The 20,432-nt window shown below is 43.3% G+C and overlaps 1 protein-coding gene across 7 annotated transcripts in view; it reads left to right on the forward strand.

Annotated features, from left to right (window-relative positions):
* The window catches only part of LOC122565170 (ankycorbin-like), a 121,856-nt gene that overhangs the window by 21,163 nt on the left and 80,261 nt on the right, over positions 1–20,432 (forward strand). For 3 of the 7 annotated variants that reach the window (XM_043720872.2, XM_087976245.1, XM_087976246.1), the window contains exon 1: positions 19,474–19,903. The exons of 2 other annotated variants lie outside the window; for them this stretch is intronic. In XM_043720872.2, coding sequence (XP_043576807.1) covers positions 19,841–19,903 — 63 coding nt within the window. In that variant the 5' untranslated portion in view covers positions 19,474–19,840. Of the gene's footprint in view, positions 1–17,027; positions 17,127–19,473; positions 19,904–20,432 lie in introns of those variants that run through there. 2 more of the 7 variants (XM_043720873.2, XM_087976247.1) reach the window with 1 other exon arrangement.

The raw sequence follows: 20,432 nt of genomic DNA on the forward strand, positions 1-20,432 counted from the left end.
GTTAATGAGTCTAACTGACACATTTATAACTTTTGAAAGTTTGAATTCAGGAAATTCACAACCTCTTCCCTGGTATCCAAAATACTTAATCTCCACTCAGCACACACAATACAAATCATTCATCAGCAAGACCCAGGGACAGATAGTCATGTAATTGGTTTCTCAGTGTCAACAGGACTGTGACAACTGTGAAGGATTTTGTGAATAGCTCCATGATCACAATTAACAATTAATTGCCCCCTTCTCAATACTCAAGTTACATGTGGATGAAGCATGGCCCTCAGTTTATTTCACCCAGAAGTATGATCAATTTATAAAAGTACAAAACACAGTCCAGGTGCGGTTTGACAGCAATTGGTAATTGTTTCCAATTTGTAGAGGAATTAATAATATATAATAATTATTAATTCCTGGATTAAAAATATAAGAGATAGACAAACTAAATGAGCTCCAACATTGCACTACTGGCTACTTAATGTTGCTGTCAGAGTGAGACGTATAATCTGGGAGCTGATGGCAACCCCAAGGATAAAGAGATGGGTGCGAGCTACCAGAATTACCAAAGATCATCATGTAGACTCTTGTGGTACACTAGCCGTATCTTGCCACCTGGGTTCAAGTCCCACCTATACTGGATGTGTGTCCAAACAGGTTGATTAAAATAAGTATGAAACAATTGAGCATATAAGACAGCCCCATTTTACTCATCAAAAAACCCTGTATTTGCATTTAATCAGCACACAATTGACACCATCTCCTACCTTTTCATCCATGGCATGCGACACTCAGTAGTCAGCCATAATTTCCCACCCCACAGATACAAGTTCTATTTTCCTTGCATCAGGGACCAAATGTTCCAACAGGCAATAAAAGCAGTTTGTGAGGAAGATCTAGCTGCACAAATTATAAAGAGAAATGACTTTTCCAACAAAACTAATGAAGTATGAAGCTAATCTCATGCTAAAAGTCATCACATCTGTTAGATGAATAATTATGCTGCAACAAGGGAATTTGGTGTTAGTGAAAGATGGTGCAAAAATGGAAGAAGAAAGAATCTGCCCCGAAAAGATATTCAAGACCAAATGTGTTATGAGTACAGGTACCTGTCACTGGCCTAACATTAATGTGTATTTGAATGGGTCCTTGGGAATCTGCAGAATGGTTACATCCTCACCAGAAATGCAGTGTACATTTGCTTACTTATGTGGGCCAAACGAAAACCTAGCAAAGACTTTGGATCAAAACTCATTGATGTGGATGTTTTATTGAATGAAAGCATCTAGTGTTGCAACAGAAGACCGAGAATTGCTCAGATGCTGCCAGTTTCGAACAATCCACCATCAAGACAGTAGTAAAAACACAACTGAACTGAACTGGAAAATGGAAATATCTAAAATAGTTCTAGGGAAAACAGCTAGGCATGAGGAGTTAAGTTAAGATTCACCATGGTATTAGCCGGCATGGCTGATGAAATGAAATTAAAAATGGTGATTATTTTCATATGTAAAACCATTCTGATCAAAAAGCTCTATGCAGAGGTTTTTGACCATGCCCAAGATCACGATTGGATGGATGAGAATGGGATGAAGTTATTGATTAATAATGTTGTAGGATAAGTATCCAGGTGACCTATCCATAGAATACAACTTACCAGTGTGAAAGTATTCAAATCCCATAGAACTGAAGAGGTTACCAAGGGTCTACCCAGGAGGTGGGAGAGAAGTTAAGTCATGAAAGAGTATGACAGAAGCTGTCCCTGTTTCCGGCTCCTTATCTCTGACTTGCAACAGCTTCTGTCAATTTTTTTTTGTGATGCACTTTGGGTTCAATAGAATAGTGTAACACATCGGAGACCATTCAGCCCATCATGGCTGCTTCTAGTTAATCCTACCACTGACCTCTCCTCTTTTTTCCCCCATCACAGTCACTTACCCTCCTGGCTGCTCCTCCAATCACAGTCTGGCTCTCTCCTATTTTTGCTGCTGATAGGCTCACCAGTGAACCCCTCAACTGAGAAGTAGCTTGTGATTGGAGGAGCAGGAGCGAATCTCTGATTGGGGGAGAATCTCCTCTCAGACTCTGACTCTCTCACAGATGGGGATGAGCTTGCTCTGATTGGTCACCACTTGGGAAAGGAGCTGGTGCTGCCCACATCATAGGCCCTGATGAATAGCACCATATGCAGCCTTCTTTCCCAGACCTTGTTTCTAATCTCTGTAGTTCAAACTTTGGATACATGCCTACTCATGCTTTTCGAGGATTATATTCGCACTGAGCAGAATTGGCAGGGGAGAACCTTCACAAAAAGTAGAACTCTGTTCTCCTCTGCTTATTGTTTTGTGCAGTTTTGTTAACTAATTGTGGAATTCTGTTCCCCGGGACGCACACCGAGACGAACATCAACTGCACCTGGAGGATCATCACTCGGTGAAGGACGCTCTCTGGACAGTTCAAAACCTGTTGATCTTCCAGCTGAAGGAGTTGACCCCGACTGAGTGTTGCAGACTGGCACATTCCAAGGTCCAGGACTACATGTTGAGGCATGCGCTAAAGCTTGGGGCAGCTGCCGCCAAGGCGCGGTGGGGAAAGACCACCGTGTAACATCTGCCTGCCTAAGAACAGGGGGCCCACGCAGTCATTTGGGCTCCGCTGGCGCCTCAGCTCAAAATGTAATCGCACCAACTGTGAATAGGAATGATTACTCTGTTTCGATACGCAAAGGAATGGAATGTTTACATATGTATGGCATGTCCAGTTGTATAGATCAAAGTATTTATGAATAAAGTATATTTTTGAAAAACAACTAAGTGTGGAATGCTGTTAACACACAAGCTGCCGTCAAACTGTTGAAAAAGCCCAGTTGTTCATTTGAGATAAGATCGATTGATCTGGTAGGATATTTCTGAATGTGAAACCCAATCCAGAATAGGATCCTTATTATGATGCCATGGTCAGAGTCACTTAGAATGGGTTTGATGAATTCTTTGTGTTGGATTCTGAAGACAATGAATTTAGCAGATTTTAATATGTGCTCATTGTAATCAAAAGTATGATTATACTATTAATTAATTCAAAGGTTCACATTAATTTAATTGAATTACCAATCTAGTTTTAATATTTATGATGGTGACCACCCACAATAGCAGTTCATGTTTTATATTTGATGAGGAAGTCGACCTAAATTTTTGGAATTATTTTTAGAGGCTTCAGCGGTTGAGTTGTGTGTCACTACTGACAATATTTTCTTTCTATTGGTATCAGCCGTGGTTAGCTGGTAACACTCCAACCACTGAATCAGAAATTTAAGGGTTAGGTCCCTCATGAGAAAATTGAACAGAAAATCCAGGCTGACATTACAGGGTGATAGTAAGGGAGTTGGAGATGCTGAAACAAAAACAGAAATTGCTTACGGAACTCAGCAGGTCTGGCAGCATCTTTGGATAGAAAGCAGAGTCAACGTTTTGAGTCCGATGACTTTTCATCAAAAAGATTTATCTGATGAACAGCCACAGGACTCAGAATGCAGAAAGTGAGGACTGCCGATGCTGGGGATTAGAGTCGAGAGTGTGGTGCTGGAAAAGCACAGTAGATCAGGCAGCATCCGAAGAGCAGGAGAATCGGCGTTTCAGGCATAAGCTCGTCATCAGGATTCCTGATGAAGGCCTTATACCCAAAACGTCGATTTTCCGGCTCCTCAGATGCTGCCTGACCTGCTGTGCTTTTCCAGCAGCGCACACTCGACACAGGACTCAGAATATCAACTCTGCGTTTCCCTTTATTGACCTTATATCTGTTACTCTAATACCCCAAATGCAATGACTGTCACTAGGAGTGAATGTTCAGCCTGGGTATTTTCATTCTGTGATCGCGTGTCGAGGTAATTTGTGAAGTCTGAGCCGAGCTATCACCTGCCACTGCTGAACTTCACCAGGTTTTTTCTCACCTCTGTGTTTCGATCACTGTGTCACCTCATGGTATCTAATCTTTCTAACCACCTCTGGTTCTGAGGATCAGGTCACTGTTGTCACCACATGGTAATGTGAGAGCTGCACTATTTTGAGTGAATAGTAACAGGCTTATTGAACGCAAGTACATACTGAGGAGAGGATATCTTAAGTGGAGCCCTACACAATCAGGCTCCAGTTCTGCTGCAGTTCTAGTCTTTGCAGTATCCAGTGCCTCCAACTGGTTCTTGATTTTATGTGGAGAGGATCAAATTGGCTGGATACTGGGGACTGTTAGAGGAGGTCAAGATAGATCGTCTACTTGGCCCTTCTGACTGAAGATTGCGGTGATGCATCAGCCTTATCTTTTGTATTCATGTGCTGTACTCATGTGCCTATATTGGCTAGGGCTGTTTATTAGCAGAGACAATGGAACTTTTACCAATGTGGTTTTAACCTTTGCTGATGCTCTGTGTTATGGTGGTGAGCTCGGGGCTGAGTGAAAGGTGGCGAACTGAACACTCACTCCATTTCTCATGTCCCTGTTCTAAATACATTTAGTGGGGGTTATTATTCCCCATGTATCGATATAGTGCATACTCTCCCAGTTTGATTGGTTTGTCATTTAATTTCCCCTTTATATCTTAGTTATGTATCACAAGAGATGCACATAAACATTGTAAGATATTTTAAACAGATAAATGAGGTGTTTTTTTTTGGATGACCATATGTTCATGTTGAGTGGAAGATAAGAGGCAGCTCGGACAACAGAACTTTGAAGTGACAAATGGATGGTATACCTTGCTCTGAATTCCACTCACTGATCATCCCTGTGCTTGCTCACCTTTACTGCTACTCTTGTGAAAATGTCTCAATTTTATCATCCTCACTTTTGTTTTCAAATCCTTCCATGCCCTCAGCCCCTCTTCACACTCTCCCTGTAATCTGCCCCAGACTTAGCAGCCTCTGCGATCTCTGCGCTCCTCCAGTTCTGGCCTCCTGTGCATCCTCAGTTATAATCTTTGCACGTGGTGGTGATTATTTCTTCAACTGCCTTGACTCGATGCTCTGGAATCCCCTCATTCTCAATTCACCTCTCTCTCTCTCTCTTTTAAAATGCTCTGTAAAACCCTCCTCTTTGTTCAAGCTTTGGCTTCACAATCTTCTTGCCTCCTTTTATGGCTTAATGTCAAAAATGACAAAAAATGTTTTATTGCTAACAATTCTGCTGAGTATATTTGAATGTTTCACTACTTTAAATGTATTCTTAATTTAAGTTATTGTTATTTACACATGAACATCTGTATATGGAACTCATATTTCATTAATAATGTATGTTTTGTATATTGTCCCCACTTATAATTCATATATTTAACATAATCACATTTATAATTGAGCAGTGAGATAAGAGCATATCCCATCCCCAGAATATCTAGCAGGTTGTGCTGAAGATTGTGCTGTTCATCACCAGTTGACAGCTAACCTCATGCAGACATCAATTTTTATTTTTATGAACTCAAGTGGGACACAGTAAGCCTTCAACCGAAATAATTCACCTTTACAGGGACACAGGAATGGGGGAGGGGAATGGGGTTGACCTAGTGCTTTAGAAACACCACTGAATATGGAGCTCCCGGTGAGTTTAACAGCTGAATCTCTTTTGAGTTTTTTTTCCCTCCGTTTCTCGGTCGACAGCAGGCCAGGTTTTAAGGTTTGGCAGGCAGTCTGATGGGAAGGCCTGTGTTTCTAGTTTGCAGCCAGTAAGTGGAGAGGAGAGAGTTGAGCAGTTGGGAGGGCCAGCAGGAGGTGCCGTCATTGGTCAGCGGGCAACAGTGTTTTGGGATGTCAGTCCGCTCGTGACAGGGGTGAGTTTTTATTAGAAGTGAAAAAGGGGATTTCGAGCTTGGGGATGGTGGACAATGGTGGGAAAAAGATCAAAGGAAGAAGATAGATTAGCTTGGACCACAAGCAGTTCTGGAAAGGCACCTGATTGACCCTACCTTTCTAATATTCCTCAGAGCCATTAAATCCAATTGAGACACACCATCTCATTAACATGTTTAAATGTTATTCCCAGTGCTACAAGCTAGTGAGGGCAGGAATAGTAGGCTAGAGCAGATGAATGCATGGCTGAGGAGCTGGTGTATGGGAGAAGGATTCACATTTTTGGATCATTGGAAACTCTTTTGAGGTAGAAATGCCCTGTACAAGAAGGACGGATTGCACTTAAATTGGAAGGGGACTAATATACTAGCAGGGAGATTTGCTAGAGTTGCTTGGGGGGATTTAAACTAGTAAGGTAGGGTGTGTGGGGGTGCGGTGCGCGTGGGACCCAGGGAGATTGTGAGGCAAGAGATCAATCTGAGACTGGTACAGTTGAGAACAGAAGCGAGTCAAACAGTCAGGACAGGCAGGAACAAAGCAGAGAACAAGGTAAGACTGATAAATTAGACTACATTTATTTCAATGCAAGAGGCCTAACAGGGAAGGCAGATAAACTCTGGGCATGGTGAGGAACATGGGACTGGGATAGTGTAGCAGTTACAGAAACATGGACAGGATTGGCAGCTTAATGTTCCAGGTTACAAATGCTACAGGAAGGACAGAAAGGGAGGCAAGAAAGGAAGGCTAGTGGTGATTTTGATAAGAGATAGCATTACAGCTGTACTGAGGGAGGGTATTCCCAGAAATACATCCAGGGAAGTTATTTGGGTGGAACTAAGAAATAAGAAAGGGATGATCACCTTATTGGGATTGTATTATAGACCCCCTAATAGTCAAAGGAAAATTGAGAAACAAATTCGTAAGGAGATCTCAGTTATCTATAAGAATAATTGGGTCATTATGGTAGGGGATTTTAACTTTTCAAGCATAGACTGGGACTGCCATAGTGTTAAGGGTTTACAACATTTGTTAAATGTGTACAAGAAAATTTTCTGATTCAGTATGTGGATGTACCTACTAGAGAAGGTGCAAAACCTGACCTACTCTTGTGAAAAAAGGCAGGGCAGGTGACTGAGGTGTCAGTGGGGGAGCACTTTGGGGCCAGCGACCATAATTCTATTCGTTTTAAAGTAGTGATAAAAAAGGATAGACCAGATCTATTAGTTGAAATTGGAGAAAGGCCAATTTTGACGGTATTAGGCAAGAACTTTCAAAAGCTGAGTGGGGGCAGATGTCCGCAGGTAAAGGGATGCCTGGTAAATGGGACGCCTTCAGGAATGAGATGATGAGAGTTCAGAGTTAGTATATTCCTGTCAGGGTGAAAGGTAAGGCTGTTAGGTATAGGGAATGGTGGATGACTAAAGAAATTGAGGGTTTGGTTAAGAAAAAGAAGGAAGCATATGTCAGGTATAGACAGGATAGATCAAGCGAAGAGTATAAAGGCAATAGGAGTATACTTAAGAGGAAAATCAGAAGGGCAAAATGGGGACATGAAATAGCTTTGGCAATAGAGTTAAGGAGAATCCAAAGTGTATTTACAAATACATTAAGGACAAAAGGGTAACCAGAGAGAGAATAAGGCCCCTCAAAGATCAGCAAGGCGCCTATTTGTGGAGCCGCAGGAGATGGGGGAGATACTAAATGAGTATTTTGCATCAGTATTTACTGGGGAGAAGGACAGGGAAGATATAGAATGTAAGGAAATAGATGGTGCCATCTTGAAAAATGTCCATATTACAGAGGAGGAAGTGCTGGATGTCTTGAAACACATAAATGTGGATAAATCACCAGGACCTGATCAGGTGTACCCTAGAACTCTGTGGGAAGCTAGAGAAGTGATTGCTGGGCCTCTTGCTGAGATATTTGTATCATCGATAGTCACAGGTGAGGTGCCGTAAGACTGGAGATTGGCTAACGTGGTGCCACTGTTTAAGAAGGGTGGTAAGGACAAGCTAGCGAGCTATAGACCAGTGAGCCTGACGTCGGTGGTGGGCAAGTTGTTGAAGGGAATCCTGAGGGACAATTTGGAAAGGCAAGGACTGATTAGGGACAGTCAACATGGCTTTGTGCGTAGTAAATCATGTCTCATAAACTTGATTCAGTTTTTTGAAGAAGTAACAAAGAGGATTGATGAGGGCAGAGCGGTAGACGTGATCTATACAGACTTCAGTAAGGCCTCCGACAAAGTTCCTGAAGAAGGGCTTATGCCCGAAACGTCGATTCTCCTGTTCCCTGGATGCTGCCTGACCTGCTGCGCTTTTCCAGCAACACATTTCCAGCTCTGATCTCCAGCATCTGCAGACCTCACTTTCTCCTTCGACAAGGTTCCCCATGGGAGACTGGTTAGCAACGTTAGATCTCCCAGAATACAGAGAGAACTAACCATTTGGATACAGAACTGGCTCAGAGGTAGATGACAGAGGGTGGTGGTGGAGGGTTGTTTTTCTGACTGGAGGCCTGTGACCAGTGGAGTGCCACAAGGATTGGTGCTGGGTACTCTACTTTTCGTCATTTACATAAATGATTTGGATGCGAACATAAGAGGTATTGTTAGTAAGTTTGCAGATGACACCAAAATTGGAGGTGTGGTGGACAGCGAAGAGGGTTACCTCCGATTACAACGGGATCTTGATCAGATGGGCCAGTGGGCTGAGAAGTGGCAGATGGAGTTTAATTTAAATAGATGCGAGGTGCTGCATTATGGGAAAGCAAATCTTAACAGGACTTATACACTTAATGGTCGGGTCCTAGGGAGTTGTTGCTGAACAGAGAGACCTTGGAGTGCAGGTTCATAGCTCCTTGAAAGTGGAGTCTCAGGTAGATAGGATAGTGAAAAAGGCGTTTGGTATGCTTTCCTTTATTGGTCAGAGTATTGAGTACAGGAGTTGGGAGGTCATGTTGTGGTTGTACACTGTTGGAGAGTCTGTACTGAGGGAGTGCCACGCTGTTAGAGGATTTGGCCACTTTTGGAATATTGTGTGCAATTCTGGTCTCCTTCCTATCGGAAAGATATTGCCAAACTTGAAAGGGTTCAGAAAAGATTTACAAGGATGTTGCCAGGGCTGTTCTCTCTGGAGCATTGGAGGCTGAGGGGTGACCTTAAAGGAGTTTATAAAATCATGATAGGCATGGATAGGATAAATAGACAAGGTCTTTTTGCCTGGTGTAAGGAGTCCAGAACTAGAAGGCATAGGTTTAGGGTGAGAGGAGAAAGATATACAAGAGACCTAAGGGGCAATGTTTTCATGCAGAGGGTGGTACATGTATCGAATGAGTTGCCAGAGGAAGTGGTGAGGCTGGTACAATTGCAACATTTTGAAAAGAATTTGGATGGGTATACGAATAGGAAAGGTTGGGAGGGTGTGAGCCAGGTGCTCGCAGGTGCGACCACGTTGGGTTGGGATATCTAGTCGGCGTGAACAAGTTGGACTGAAAGGTCTGTTTCCATGCTGTACAACCCTATGACTCCATGGAGTTTGCACATTCTCCCCATGTCTGCGTAGGTTTCCTCCAGGTGCCTCCCACAGTCCAAAGATGTGCATGTCAGGTGAATTGGCCACGCTAAGTTGCCCATAGTTTTAGGTACATTACACGGGAGTAAATGTAGGGGTATGGGTCTGGGTGAGGTTATTCTTCGGAGGGTCGGTGTGGATGTGTTGGGCCGAAGGGCCTGTTTTCATAGTGTCGGGAATCTAATCTAATCTAATTTAAGTGGGAACCTGGTCAGTTATTTGCTCTGCAAACCTCCCTGTTAGAAATGGACACTGGTGGTGTGGGATATAGGTAAAGTAGTGTTACTTCTGCAATCATATTTACTTATGCAAGGTAAATGAACGCGCACCAGTGTATAATTGTTTCAGCCAAGAGCTGAGTCAACAAGAATGGAAACTATGTGAAGGAAATACATAATTGCTTTTGTATTAGCTGAAATGTGTCTGTAAAGAATGTTACAGACAAATAGATAAGGTGCTGTGAGGGGAGGGGGTTAAGCTAGATACGCTTGTTATAAGCATCTGTTTCCCGCTTCTGCAAAAACAAGAACAAACCACAATCAAGAAGTCATGAGGTCATAAGGTCATAACAAGTAAGGGAGGATATACCTAACAATGGCCCACAGCAGGATGTGGTCAAACGGCCTTGTGAGGCCAGAAATAAGCATTTTGTCACAGACAAGGCCGGATAAGGCAAGAGATGAACAAGAGTAATGGGCGCCGGTCTTAGAGAGGTGGGGGGTGTAAACAGAGGAGGGGCAATGGGAGGAGAGAATAGGAACCAAATTACATAAATGTTGTGTACTAGTTGAATTCAGTGTGTGTGTGTCCTGCCTTGTGGACACCCTCTTGCAAGAGTAAAATAAATGACACTACTGATTCAGATCTTGTCTCGGACTGAAATTATTGAAGTGAGTGAGCTTTGTTTCTCACAGTGGGAATTTAGGGTGGGGGTTTCAGATTATAAAACAATTAACCAATATCCTTAGCTCACTTCAACTCATTAGAGAGAATGAATGGGCCTACAAATTTCTCCTTGTCTCTTTGGAAAGTTGCTCAGATGGACAGATTGAGGGATGGGTACGAGTCACAGTATAATAGTGAAGGTTTTGATGTGTTATGGTGTTAATGGATTTCTTGCTCCCTCTCCTGGTGGGTCTGTTGAATGCATATTCTGTAGATATATGCCAGGATCTTTCTATGAATAACCTTTCAAATGAATGTCAAATTGTAGAGATGGGAACAAAAGGGTAAGCTGTTGTTTGAACATCTCCCACTGGCTGACTTTATATATCAGCAGCAGTTCATTTAAATCATGCCTTTTATGGGCTAAAACATTCCAAGATATCACACAAGGGCATGACCAAACAGATTTTGACACCAAGCGACATAAGGAGAAATTAAGAAAGTTGACAATAAAGTTTAATTAAAAAAATAGGTTTTAAGAAGGGTGTTAGAGGAAAGGAGAGTTCTTGAACGGTTTAGAGAGTATATTCCAGAGCTTAGGGAACTGAAGACACAGCCATCAACGATGGGAGGAGATTCCCAAAAGGTTAGAATGGAAAGGACAGCTTAAATTTAGCAAAACTGAGGTTTGAGGAATTACAAAAATCAGGAATGGTGAAGCCATGAGGGGATCTGTAAACAGGCGTGAGTGTTTACAAATGAAACATTGCTGAACTCAATTCAGGTCAGTGAGCACAGGGATGTTGAGTGATTGAGACTTTGCCCAGGACACAGGCCACAGAGTTTTGGATGGGCTTAATTTTAGGAGTTGAGAGACAGGCCAGGACTGCATTGGAAAATGACAGTCAAATTTAGAGGTAACAAAGGCACAGAAGTAGGCTTCAGCAGGAGGTGAGCTGAGAAGAGGCCAGAGTCAAACGATGCTTCAGAGGTGCAAGTACAACAGTCTTGCTGATGCTTTGGATACCTAGTTTGAAAGCTAATCTCAACATCAAAAGTGACACAGAAGATGAAAACAATATAGTTCAGCTTCAGGCAGTGGCCCAGGTGAAATAGTGGTGTTATTGCTGGACTGTTGACCCAGGTAATGGTCTGAGGGCACGGGTTTTAATATCACCACAACATATGAAAGCATTTGAATTCAACAAATATTTGGAATTAAGAGTCTAATGGTAATCATGATTGTATTGTCAAGAAAAACCCATCTGGTTCACTGATGTCCTTTAGGGAAGGAAACTGCCATCCTTACCTGATCTGGCCTACATGTGACTCCAGACCCACAGCAAAGCCCATCATTAGGGATGGGCAAAAAAAATGCCAGCCTAGCCTGTGACACCCTCATCCCGAAAATGAATAAAAAAAAACTGGGGAGTGGAGTTTGTGATGGGGACCAAACACAATGACTTCACTCTCACGAATGTCTTCTTGAAAACATTCAGTACTGGATTGCAGAAGGTGGAGTCATAGCTGGAGAGATTAGGAGAGCTGGTTGTGAGGTTGAGTTGGATATTGTCAGCCTGCAGGTGGAATCTGACATTATGTTTACCGATGATCTCTGTGAGAGGCAGAAATAGGAAAGAAGCAGGGGCCATATCTTGAGAGACACGAGAGGTAACGAGCAAAAATAGAAGCCGTTGCAGGTAATTCTTTGGGCGACAATTTAATAAATAAGAATGGGATTAGGTGAGAGCAGTTCCACTTAGCTGGACAATGTGGAGTGGTGTTGGAAAAGGATGATGTGACTGAATAGGCCAATTTTCCCTCTTATCTTAAACCTATGTCTTCTAGTTTTGGACTCCCCTACCCTGGGAAAATCTATTGATAGAGAAGAAGAAACTATCTAAATTCCTCACACATTTCTGCATTTATATTAATGCAAGATCCTTCAACAAGTACTACCCATCCAAGGCATGTGGTCATGCTGCTGGACAATTTGTATCTTTGACATAATAGAAGCCAGTGTTGAAAAAGAAAGTTCACCAATTTTATGTCAAGTGTTTCTATACCTTGTTATAGATTTTTCTTACCTATATTATGCTGCAGATGAATTAAAAGAATGGGAGAGATAGAACATGGAACAATACAGCGCAGAACAGGCCCTTCGGCCCTCAATGTTGCGCCGAGCTGTGAACTATTCTCAGCTCGTCCCCCTACACTATCCCAAAATCATCAATGTGCTTATCTAAGGATTGTTTAAATCTCCCTAATGTGGCTGAGTTGACTACATTAGCAGGTAGGGCATTCCACGCCTTTATCACTCTCTGCGTAAAGAACCTGCCTCTGACATCTGTCTTAAATCTATCACCCCTCAATTTGTAGTTCTGCCCTCTCGTACAACCTGATGTCATCATCCTAGGAAAAATTCTTTCACTGTCTACCCTATCTAATCCTCTGATCATTTTGTACGTCTCTATCAAATGTCCCCTTAGCCTTCTTCTTTCCAATGAGAACGGACCCAAATCTCTCAGCCTTTCCTCATAAGACCTTCCCTCCAGACCAGGCAACTGCACCTTTTCCAATGCTTCCACATCCTTCCTGTAATGGGGTGACCAGAACTGGACATAATACTCCAAGTGTGGCCACACCAGCGTTTGTACAGTTGCAGCATGATATTGCAGTTCCGGAACTCAATCCCTCTACGAATGGAACCTCACACACTGCATGCCTTCCTAACAGCACTATCCACCTGGGTGGCAACTTTCAGAGATCTATGCACATGGACTCAAATCCCTCTGCACATCCACACTACCAAGAATCTTTCCATTGACCCAGTACTCTACCTTCCTGTTATTCTTCCCAAAGTGCATCACCTCACATTTAGCTGCATTGAACTCCATTTGTCACCTCTCAGCCCAATTCTGCAGTTTATCCAAGTCCCCCTGCAACCTGTAACATTCTTCCAAACTGTCCACTACTCCACCGACTTTAGTGTCGTCTGTAAATTTACAAATCCATCCACCTGTGCCTGCGTCAAAGTCATTTATAAAAATGACAAACAGCAGTGGTCCCAAAACAGATCCTTGTGGCACACAACTAGTAACTGGACTCCAGACTGAATATTTTCCATCAACCACCACTCGCTGCCTTCTTTCAGAAAACCAGTTTCTAATCCAAACTGCTAAATCGCCCTCAATTCCATGCCTCCTCATTTTTTTCCATCAGCCTGCCATGTGGAACCTTATCAAAGGCTTTACGAAGTCAATTCCTGGAATGGCGGGACTACCTTACGCTGAAAGACTGGAGTGATTGGGCTTGTATACCCTTGAGTTTAGAAGACTGAGAGGGGATCTGATTGAGACATATAAGATTATTAAAGGATTGGACACTCTGGAGGCAGGAAACATGTTTCCACTGATGGATGAGTGCCGAACCAGAGGACACAGCTTAAAAGTATGGAGTAAACCATTTAGGACAGAGATGAGGGGAAACTTCTTCACCCAGAGAGTGGTGGCTGTGTGGAATGCTCTGCCCCAGAAGGCAGTGGAGGCCCAGTCTCTGGATTCATTTAAGAAAGAGTTGGATAGAGCTCTCAAGGATTGTGGAATCAAGGGTTATGGAGATAAGGCAGGAACAGGATACTGATTAAGGACGATCAGCCATGATCATATTGAATGGTGGTGCAGGCTCGAAGAGCAGAATGGCCTACTCCTCTATTGTCCACGTATACCACATCAACTGCCCTACCCTCAACTACATGCTTGGTTACCTTCTCAAAAAACTCAATGAGGTTTGTGAGACACGACCTGCCCTTGACAAAACCATGTTGACTATCTGAAATCAAAATGATGAGGGCAAAATGCACGGGAAATGTTTTAAAAAGACATGACCTAAGTAATTCATTTGAGAATGTATAATCAATGATTGTGAAGGGAAGAGAAAAGCTTTGTCAAAAGGGTTACAATCCTGGAACTATCTCATAATAATGTCGTGGAGCTGATGCTGCGGGTGTAGGTAGCACAGTGTGGGTGGAGTTAGTTATAATGATAGATTGGAGATGGATCATAAGTCTGTAAGACATAGGAAGAGAATCAGTCCATTGGGTTACTCCACCATTCAATCAGAGCATGGCTAATTTCCAACTCTACTTTCCTGTCTTTTCCCGTAACTCTGAAACAGTCAGTAATACAGAAGTATAAAATATTATCCCTCCTAATCTCTGTTCTAAATGGGTAAAACCTTATTCTGAGATTAGGCCCTCTGCTTCTAGACAATGATAAACAACATTTCCACATCTGAATGTTGTGAAGCTGGCTTCAGGAAGAACACAGCTTGGAACCCATTTACCACCCCCTGAGAAAAAGAACAGGAAATGATGTCACCACAGGAGATGACATCACCAACCCAAGGAAACCTAAACACACAAATAGAAAGCGCGCCATACCACCAATGCTTCATCTGGAGGCTCACTGATGATGTTACCTAGTATGATGATGATACGTCTGAAAACGAACCTTTCAGCTCAGCAAGCAAACCTACATCCATCCAGAACCTCAACTTGAGCTACAAATCTTCTCAAAACTCAAGAACACAAGCATTTGTGTCATCCTGTGATAAATATAGAGGATGTGGCGAAAGTAGATATCTCCAGCACACTTTTGTATTGCTGATACACAATTATAGTCTCACTGCAGAGCAGAGTGATTATCCATATATGGCTCTTAATATGGATATCCACTATGTAATGCCATTCAGACTTGTGGGAAAAGTAGCTTAGGATCTCTTAGGGGTGAGACTGAAAGTCTATCCTCCTCAAAGTCTCTGGAACAATGTTTAGCATATCAATGTAACTTATAAGTGGTTGCTAACATTGTTACAAAGCTGATTTATGTTTAATATTGTTTGGAGGGCTTGGGTTTTGAAGGATGGTATTTATTTCAAGTTTTGTGGAAACAATTTTGTCTTTACCATTGAAAGTTCACTGTAGACTTGAGTTTTGTTTTTGAATAAGGCTCTCTGTGAACCACATGACTGATGATAACTGCTAGCTTGACTGTAAACTGTTTCTGGGACTGGTTTTGAGCAGTGACTGGCTTGGACAGGTGTATCTTTTATTTGGTTCAATTTGAGGGAAGCCTCTCAAGAGTGAGGTGAGTTGGAAGAAAGCTTGCTAAGAACAAGCTGCTCAGCTGATCACCCCCCTTCCTGAAATGAAAGCCTTTCCATTGAGATGAAGGTGAAACTTATTTAGCCTTTTGAAAGAGTGATTGAAGAAACATCTCAAGTTCAAAGAATATTTATTGGACTAATTCCTGAAATGAACTGATAGTCTTCCCAGGGAGTTTGGATGCATGGTATTTAATACTCACAACAGACGGCAAGTGATCTTTGTTGAGGTGAATAACCACTATCAATTAGATTATAAATAGTGTAGGAGTTATCAGTCAGCCTGGCTTGACACCAGTTTTGGATTTTAACAGGGACAACTTCAAATCTCCCACTCAAGGTAGTTGCAGTCAGATCATCATGAAACACTTGGATGGAAGTGATAAAGCTTTCCTGACATCTAAATCCCTGGAGCACAATCCACAAATTTACAGAGTCAAATTTTTTGACTAACTTGAATAATGTAAAGCCATAGTTCTGTGATTCTAAGAGTTCCTAGTGTTCTTCTCAAAATTTGTTTTTGCATTCATCTGGCAACAAAGATGTTGTCAAAGATTCCTCTGAAAGATCTAAAACAATTGGTGTCTCTGGAAGTAGGTAATTCAGGAGAATGTTGTGTGTATTTATTCAGGGTTAGATAAAGGCAACCGAGACACACACCAGCCTTGACTTAATGTGGAATAAAATTGAGGGGCTGAATGGCCCTCTCCAGTTCTCATGTGCAATTGTGAAACACGTGACACTCGATTCATTCCTTGTCAAATAGAATCCGAAAGTTTGATATGAAACTTTGCTGTGAAGATGGTATGTGATCAGATTGCTGGACCAGTCATTCAGAAGTCCAAGCTAATACAACGTGGACATAGGTTTAAATCCAGTAAGGCAGCTGGTGAATTTTAAATTCAATTGATAATTCTGGAATTGGAAGCTAATCCCAGTAACACTGACTATCCCATTGGGTTCACTGATGCCCTTGAGGGAAACCTGCCATCCTTACCTGGCCTGGTCTACATGTTGCTCCAGCTCCACAGCACTGTGCGTGTCTATTAAATACTCTCTGAGGTAGCCCTAGACAGTTCAAGGTTGGGCAACTAATGCCAGTCTTGCCAGTGTCATCCACTTTGCATGAGGGTGTAAAGAAAAATAATCAGTGTTATGATGATTAACGATGAAAGCAAATGAACTGAGCAGAGGCAGCTGTTATTTCCTAATTCTGGAACTATTAAACAACATTTTTAAAAAAGGAACAAGACCAGTTTGCGTCTAACAATAGCTGCCAAGCATTCAGAACAGCAAATGTGTGGCAGTGAAGGTTGGCACTCTCGCTATGAACCATCTGCGCTCAGCAATATCTCATTCCCATTTTTGTGTTACAGCCACGAGCAGTTTCACACCTGAATTGCACAAATATTTCAGAAATTTGTCAAAACCCAACGACATGTTTCTCAGGTGGTGAATGTGTCTTAATATCCGCACATTGCTTTGAAAGCAAATGCTTTTACTTGATCAGTACTGTGCCCAATTCACTCTCTTTATCTCTCCAGTTACAAACTCAATACCATCAGTCACCTCGTCATACAGAATTTGAACATTGGTGAAAAGAGAGACATCTTGCTGAAGCTTTTCATTTTGCAGTTATCAGGACAAACGCGTACAGTGCAGATTCATGGAGGCAGAGGTGAGTTTGGGCTGGTGTAGTACCCGGTGACATCGATGGTGTGCACTGGCGAGGTCCAGTGAGGATTCATAGTGGTGTTGGTGGAGGCGAGATGGCGTTGAAGAGTGGCAATGTTCATTTCAGCGGGGGTGGCAAAGGGGACTGAATGCCAGGCCACGTAGCCATGGCCCACAATGGAGCACTTAACAAATTCAATGTTTTGATTTATTTTTCTGTGTTTTATGATGGCGCCGCAGAATGGTGACACAATACAACACTTTTCACTGGGTTTTGGAGCAAGATACAGGTGACAATAAATTTTGAAAAGGGGAATCTGATGCCATGTTTGAAGGGAGCACATGAAGGTGAGTAGAGCTAATAGGTGGTATGTTGACTCATGGTTAGCACTGCTAACTCACAGCGGCAGGGACCTGGGTTTGATTCCAGCCTAGAGCGACTGTCTGTGTGGAGTTTGCATGTTCTCGCTCTGTCTGTGTGGGTTTCCTCGGGGCTCCGGTTTCCTCCCACTGCAGGTTCAGTGTATTAGCCATGTGAAATTGCCCCATACTGTTCAGTGATGTGCAGACTAGGTGAGTTAGCTATGGGATATGCAGGGTTACAGAGATAGGATGGATTGTTCTTGGGAAGGTCACTGTAGACTTGATGAACTGAATGGCCTCCATCTCTGCTGTAGGGATTTTACAATGGATGCTTTAGTGAGGAAATTATTGTTCAGTTCTTTAAGTTGGTGATTGCCTTTGAGGCTTCCTTCCCTCATTTTCCAACTTCCTGCAACTTTTTATGAATGATTTATTGACACTTGTATTTTACAGCGAATAATACAGTAAAATACAGTGAAAAACTTCAATTGTCGCCACAATCCTGCACCATTTTGAACAGCTTGAGAATAAAAAGAACAAATGATATAGCTGAAGGAAAGACCATCCTCATTCCGCCAGCTCTGCTGTGAGTCCTGTGCTGTCACCCCTCCGCTATTACCTCGCCACCACCTGCGCTGGACGCACCAACATTGGAGTCGTCATTCTTCAGGTGCTATCTCTCCGTCACTGAGCCCACATAGTCTCCGATGTCAGGACCCGTGCTGGGCCCACACTTGTCCTGCTGCTAGGAGTCCCTGGCTCCAGGCCTACCATAACCAGGAGTTCCTGTCTCTGCTGCCAGGTGAGGCAGCCACTGCCTCATGATGAGTCCCACTCGGCTGCCCTCCTCCACAATGTGCCTCAGCAGGAAGACAACGACAAAGAAAAAGGAAAAAAGATGAAAAGGGTGAGGAAAGGAGGGAGGAATTGGCCAGACTGGAACGGCTAGGCCCAGGTGCCTGGGACAGAGATGAGGAGAAACATCTTCACACAGAGAGTGGTGGCTGTGTGGAATGCTCTGCCCCAGAGGGCAGTGGAGGCCCAGTCTCTGGATTCATTTAAGAAAGACTTGAATAGAGCTCTCAAAGATACTGGAATCAAGGGTTATGGAGATAAGGCAGGAACAGGATACTGATTAGGAATGATCAGCCATGATCATGTTGAATGGCGGTGCAGGCTCGAAGGGCTGAATGGCCTACTCCTGCACCTATTGTCTATTGAACACTCCCTGATTTGCTGGTGCCACCATCTCATGGAATCTCTCCATTGTGGAAACAGGCCCTTTGGCCCAACAAGTCCACACCGACCCTCTGAAGAGTAACCCAACCGGACCCATTCCCTTACATTTACCCCTGACTGATGCACCCCACCTGTACATCCCTGAACACTATGGGCAATTGACCTAACCTGTACATCTTTGTTCTGTGGGAGGAAACCGGAGCACCCGGAGGAAACCCACGCAGACACGGGGAGAATGTGCAAACTCCACACAGCTGAGGCTGGAATCGAACCCAGGTCCCTGGCACTGTGAGGCAGCAGTGCTAACCACTGAGCCACCGTGCAGCATTAGTGAGAAAACTTAGCCTCCATTTTTTGTTAGATGAACAGGCAAAGGTATTTGATTCCAAAGCTCTTCCACCCTCATCAAATGCTGTAACAGAGCTCAGTTAACTTCAGTGCCAGTGTCAACAGGATGTTGCTTGTTGCTGAGTTTTGACTTTGCTGCTGGACCTTGCCAGTTGCAGTGGCAGAGGTGGGTCAGTCAGGAGAAATCACACCGAGATGGCTGGCTTCATCTCCCCCAGTGGAGAGAAAAACAACACATGCCAGGAGGCTTTCAGGCAATATACCTGAAACATTCAGAACCTGCGGGAGGGGACAGCAGGAACATATCGTCCAGTGAGAAGAATTAAGCTGTGGTCAAACTAAAGAAATAATTGCCTAATCTGGGATGGCTGATCTAAAAAGGATACTAATTCAGAGAGAGACTACACATCCTGTCAGCAAGCTTGTTCGAATCTGACTGTAACCTGCACAGCTCCCTGCTGTTTTATTTACGTACAGAGTTGCTTGACATCTCGGAGCATTGAATGCTGTCACTTGGAGCAAAGCGAAGGCTACCTGGTTGCTGAGCTGTTGGCGATATTCTGCAAACTGTGACCTCCCAGTTTTGAAGAGGGGCTAGATTGTTGGGGGATGGGGTCTGATGCTGCAGCAATCTGCAGTGTACCAGGGAGAGGGAGCCACCGGTATTCCTGAAGGAGAGGCTGGACTCTGATCCTGGCTGGGCAAAGAGGGGTAGCAGCAGCAGAAGGACATTCTCTCAGGAAGGGAACAGTATCTATCAGGAGCTGCATGGCCATCAGACACCTGCAGTCGGTTATGAAACGGATTTGTCTCTGTGCTGCCTCTCTGTCAGTATGTTTGCTTTCTCTCTCTCCTGTCTATTTGCATCCTGCTCACATTGCGGTGTAGTTAAATAGCACAGATGCTGCATTGCATTTGTTCAAACAAGCATGTTTAAAAATCCACTCATGGTCTGCTCATTCATTCATTAACTGTAGGTGTCGTGGGGTCATTGCTGGGGCACCCCTTCAGCATTTAATTACTGTGAAAGCAAGTCCATCAGTGCTTTTTTTTAAAAAAAGTCAGCTTTGTGTGAGTGTTATTTTACATCTCCTTAAGCCTGCAGGAGGGTCCTTGGCTGTGTTTGTTTACCGAGCCAGGGGCAAAGCACTGTCATTGTTGCACTGGAGGACAGCGTGAGGGGACAGGCCTCAAGGTTACTTCAGGCAGATTGTGGTTTGAATAGAACTGCTGGTGTCCATTAGATCCACACACTAGCTCTCTAAAACAACTGAGCTAACCGTATGGTTTTACATACCTCCACATAAAAAAAAACCCAGAAGTAACCGTGATTTATGAAAAATGCTTTTGTTATACTTTT

This window comes from Chiloscyllium plagiosum, unplaced genomic scaffold (assembly GCF_037043375.1).
Source record: "Chiloscyllium plagiosum isolate Xiang-an unplaced genomic scaffold, Cpla_swu_hap1 HiC_scaffold_28, whole genome shotgun sequence".
Classification (NCBI taxonomy): Eukaryota; Metazoa; Chordata; class Chondrichthyes; order Orectolobiformes; family Hemiscylliidae; genus Chiloscyllium; species Chiloscyllium plagiosum.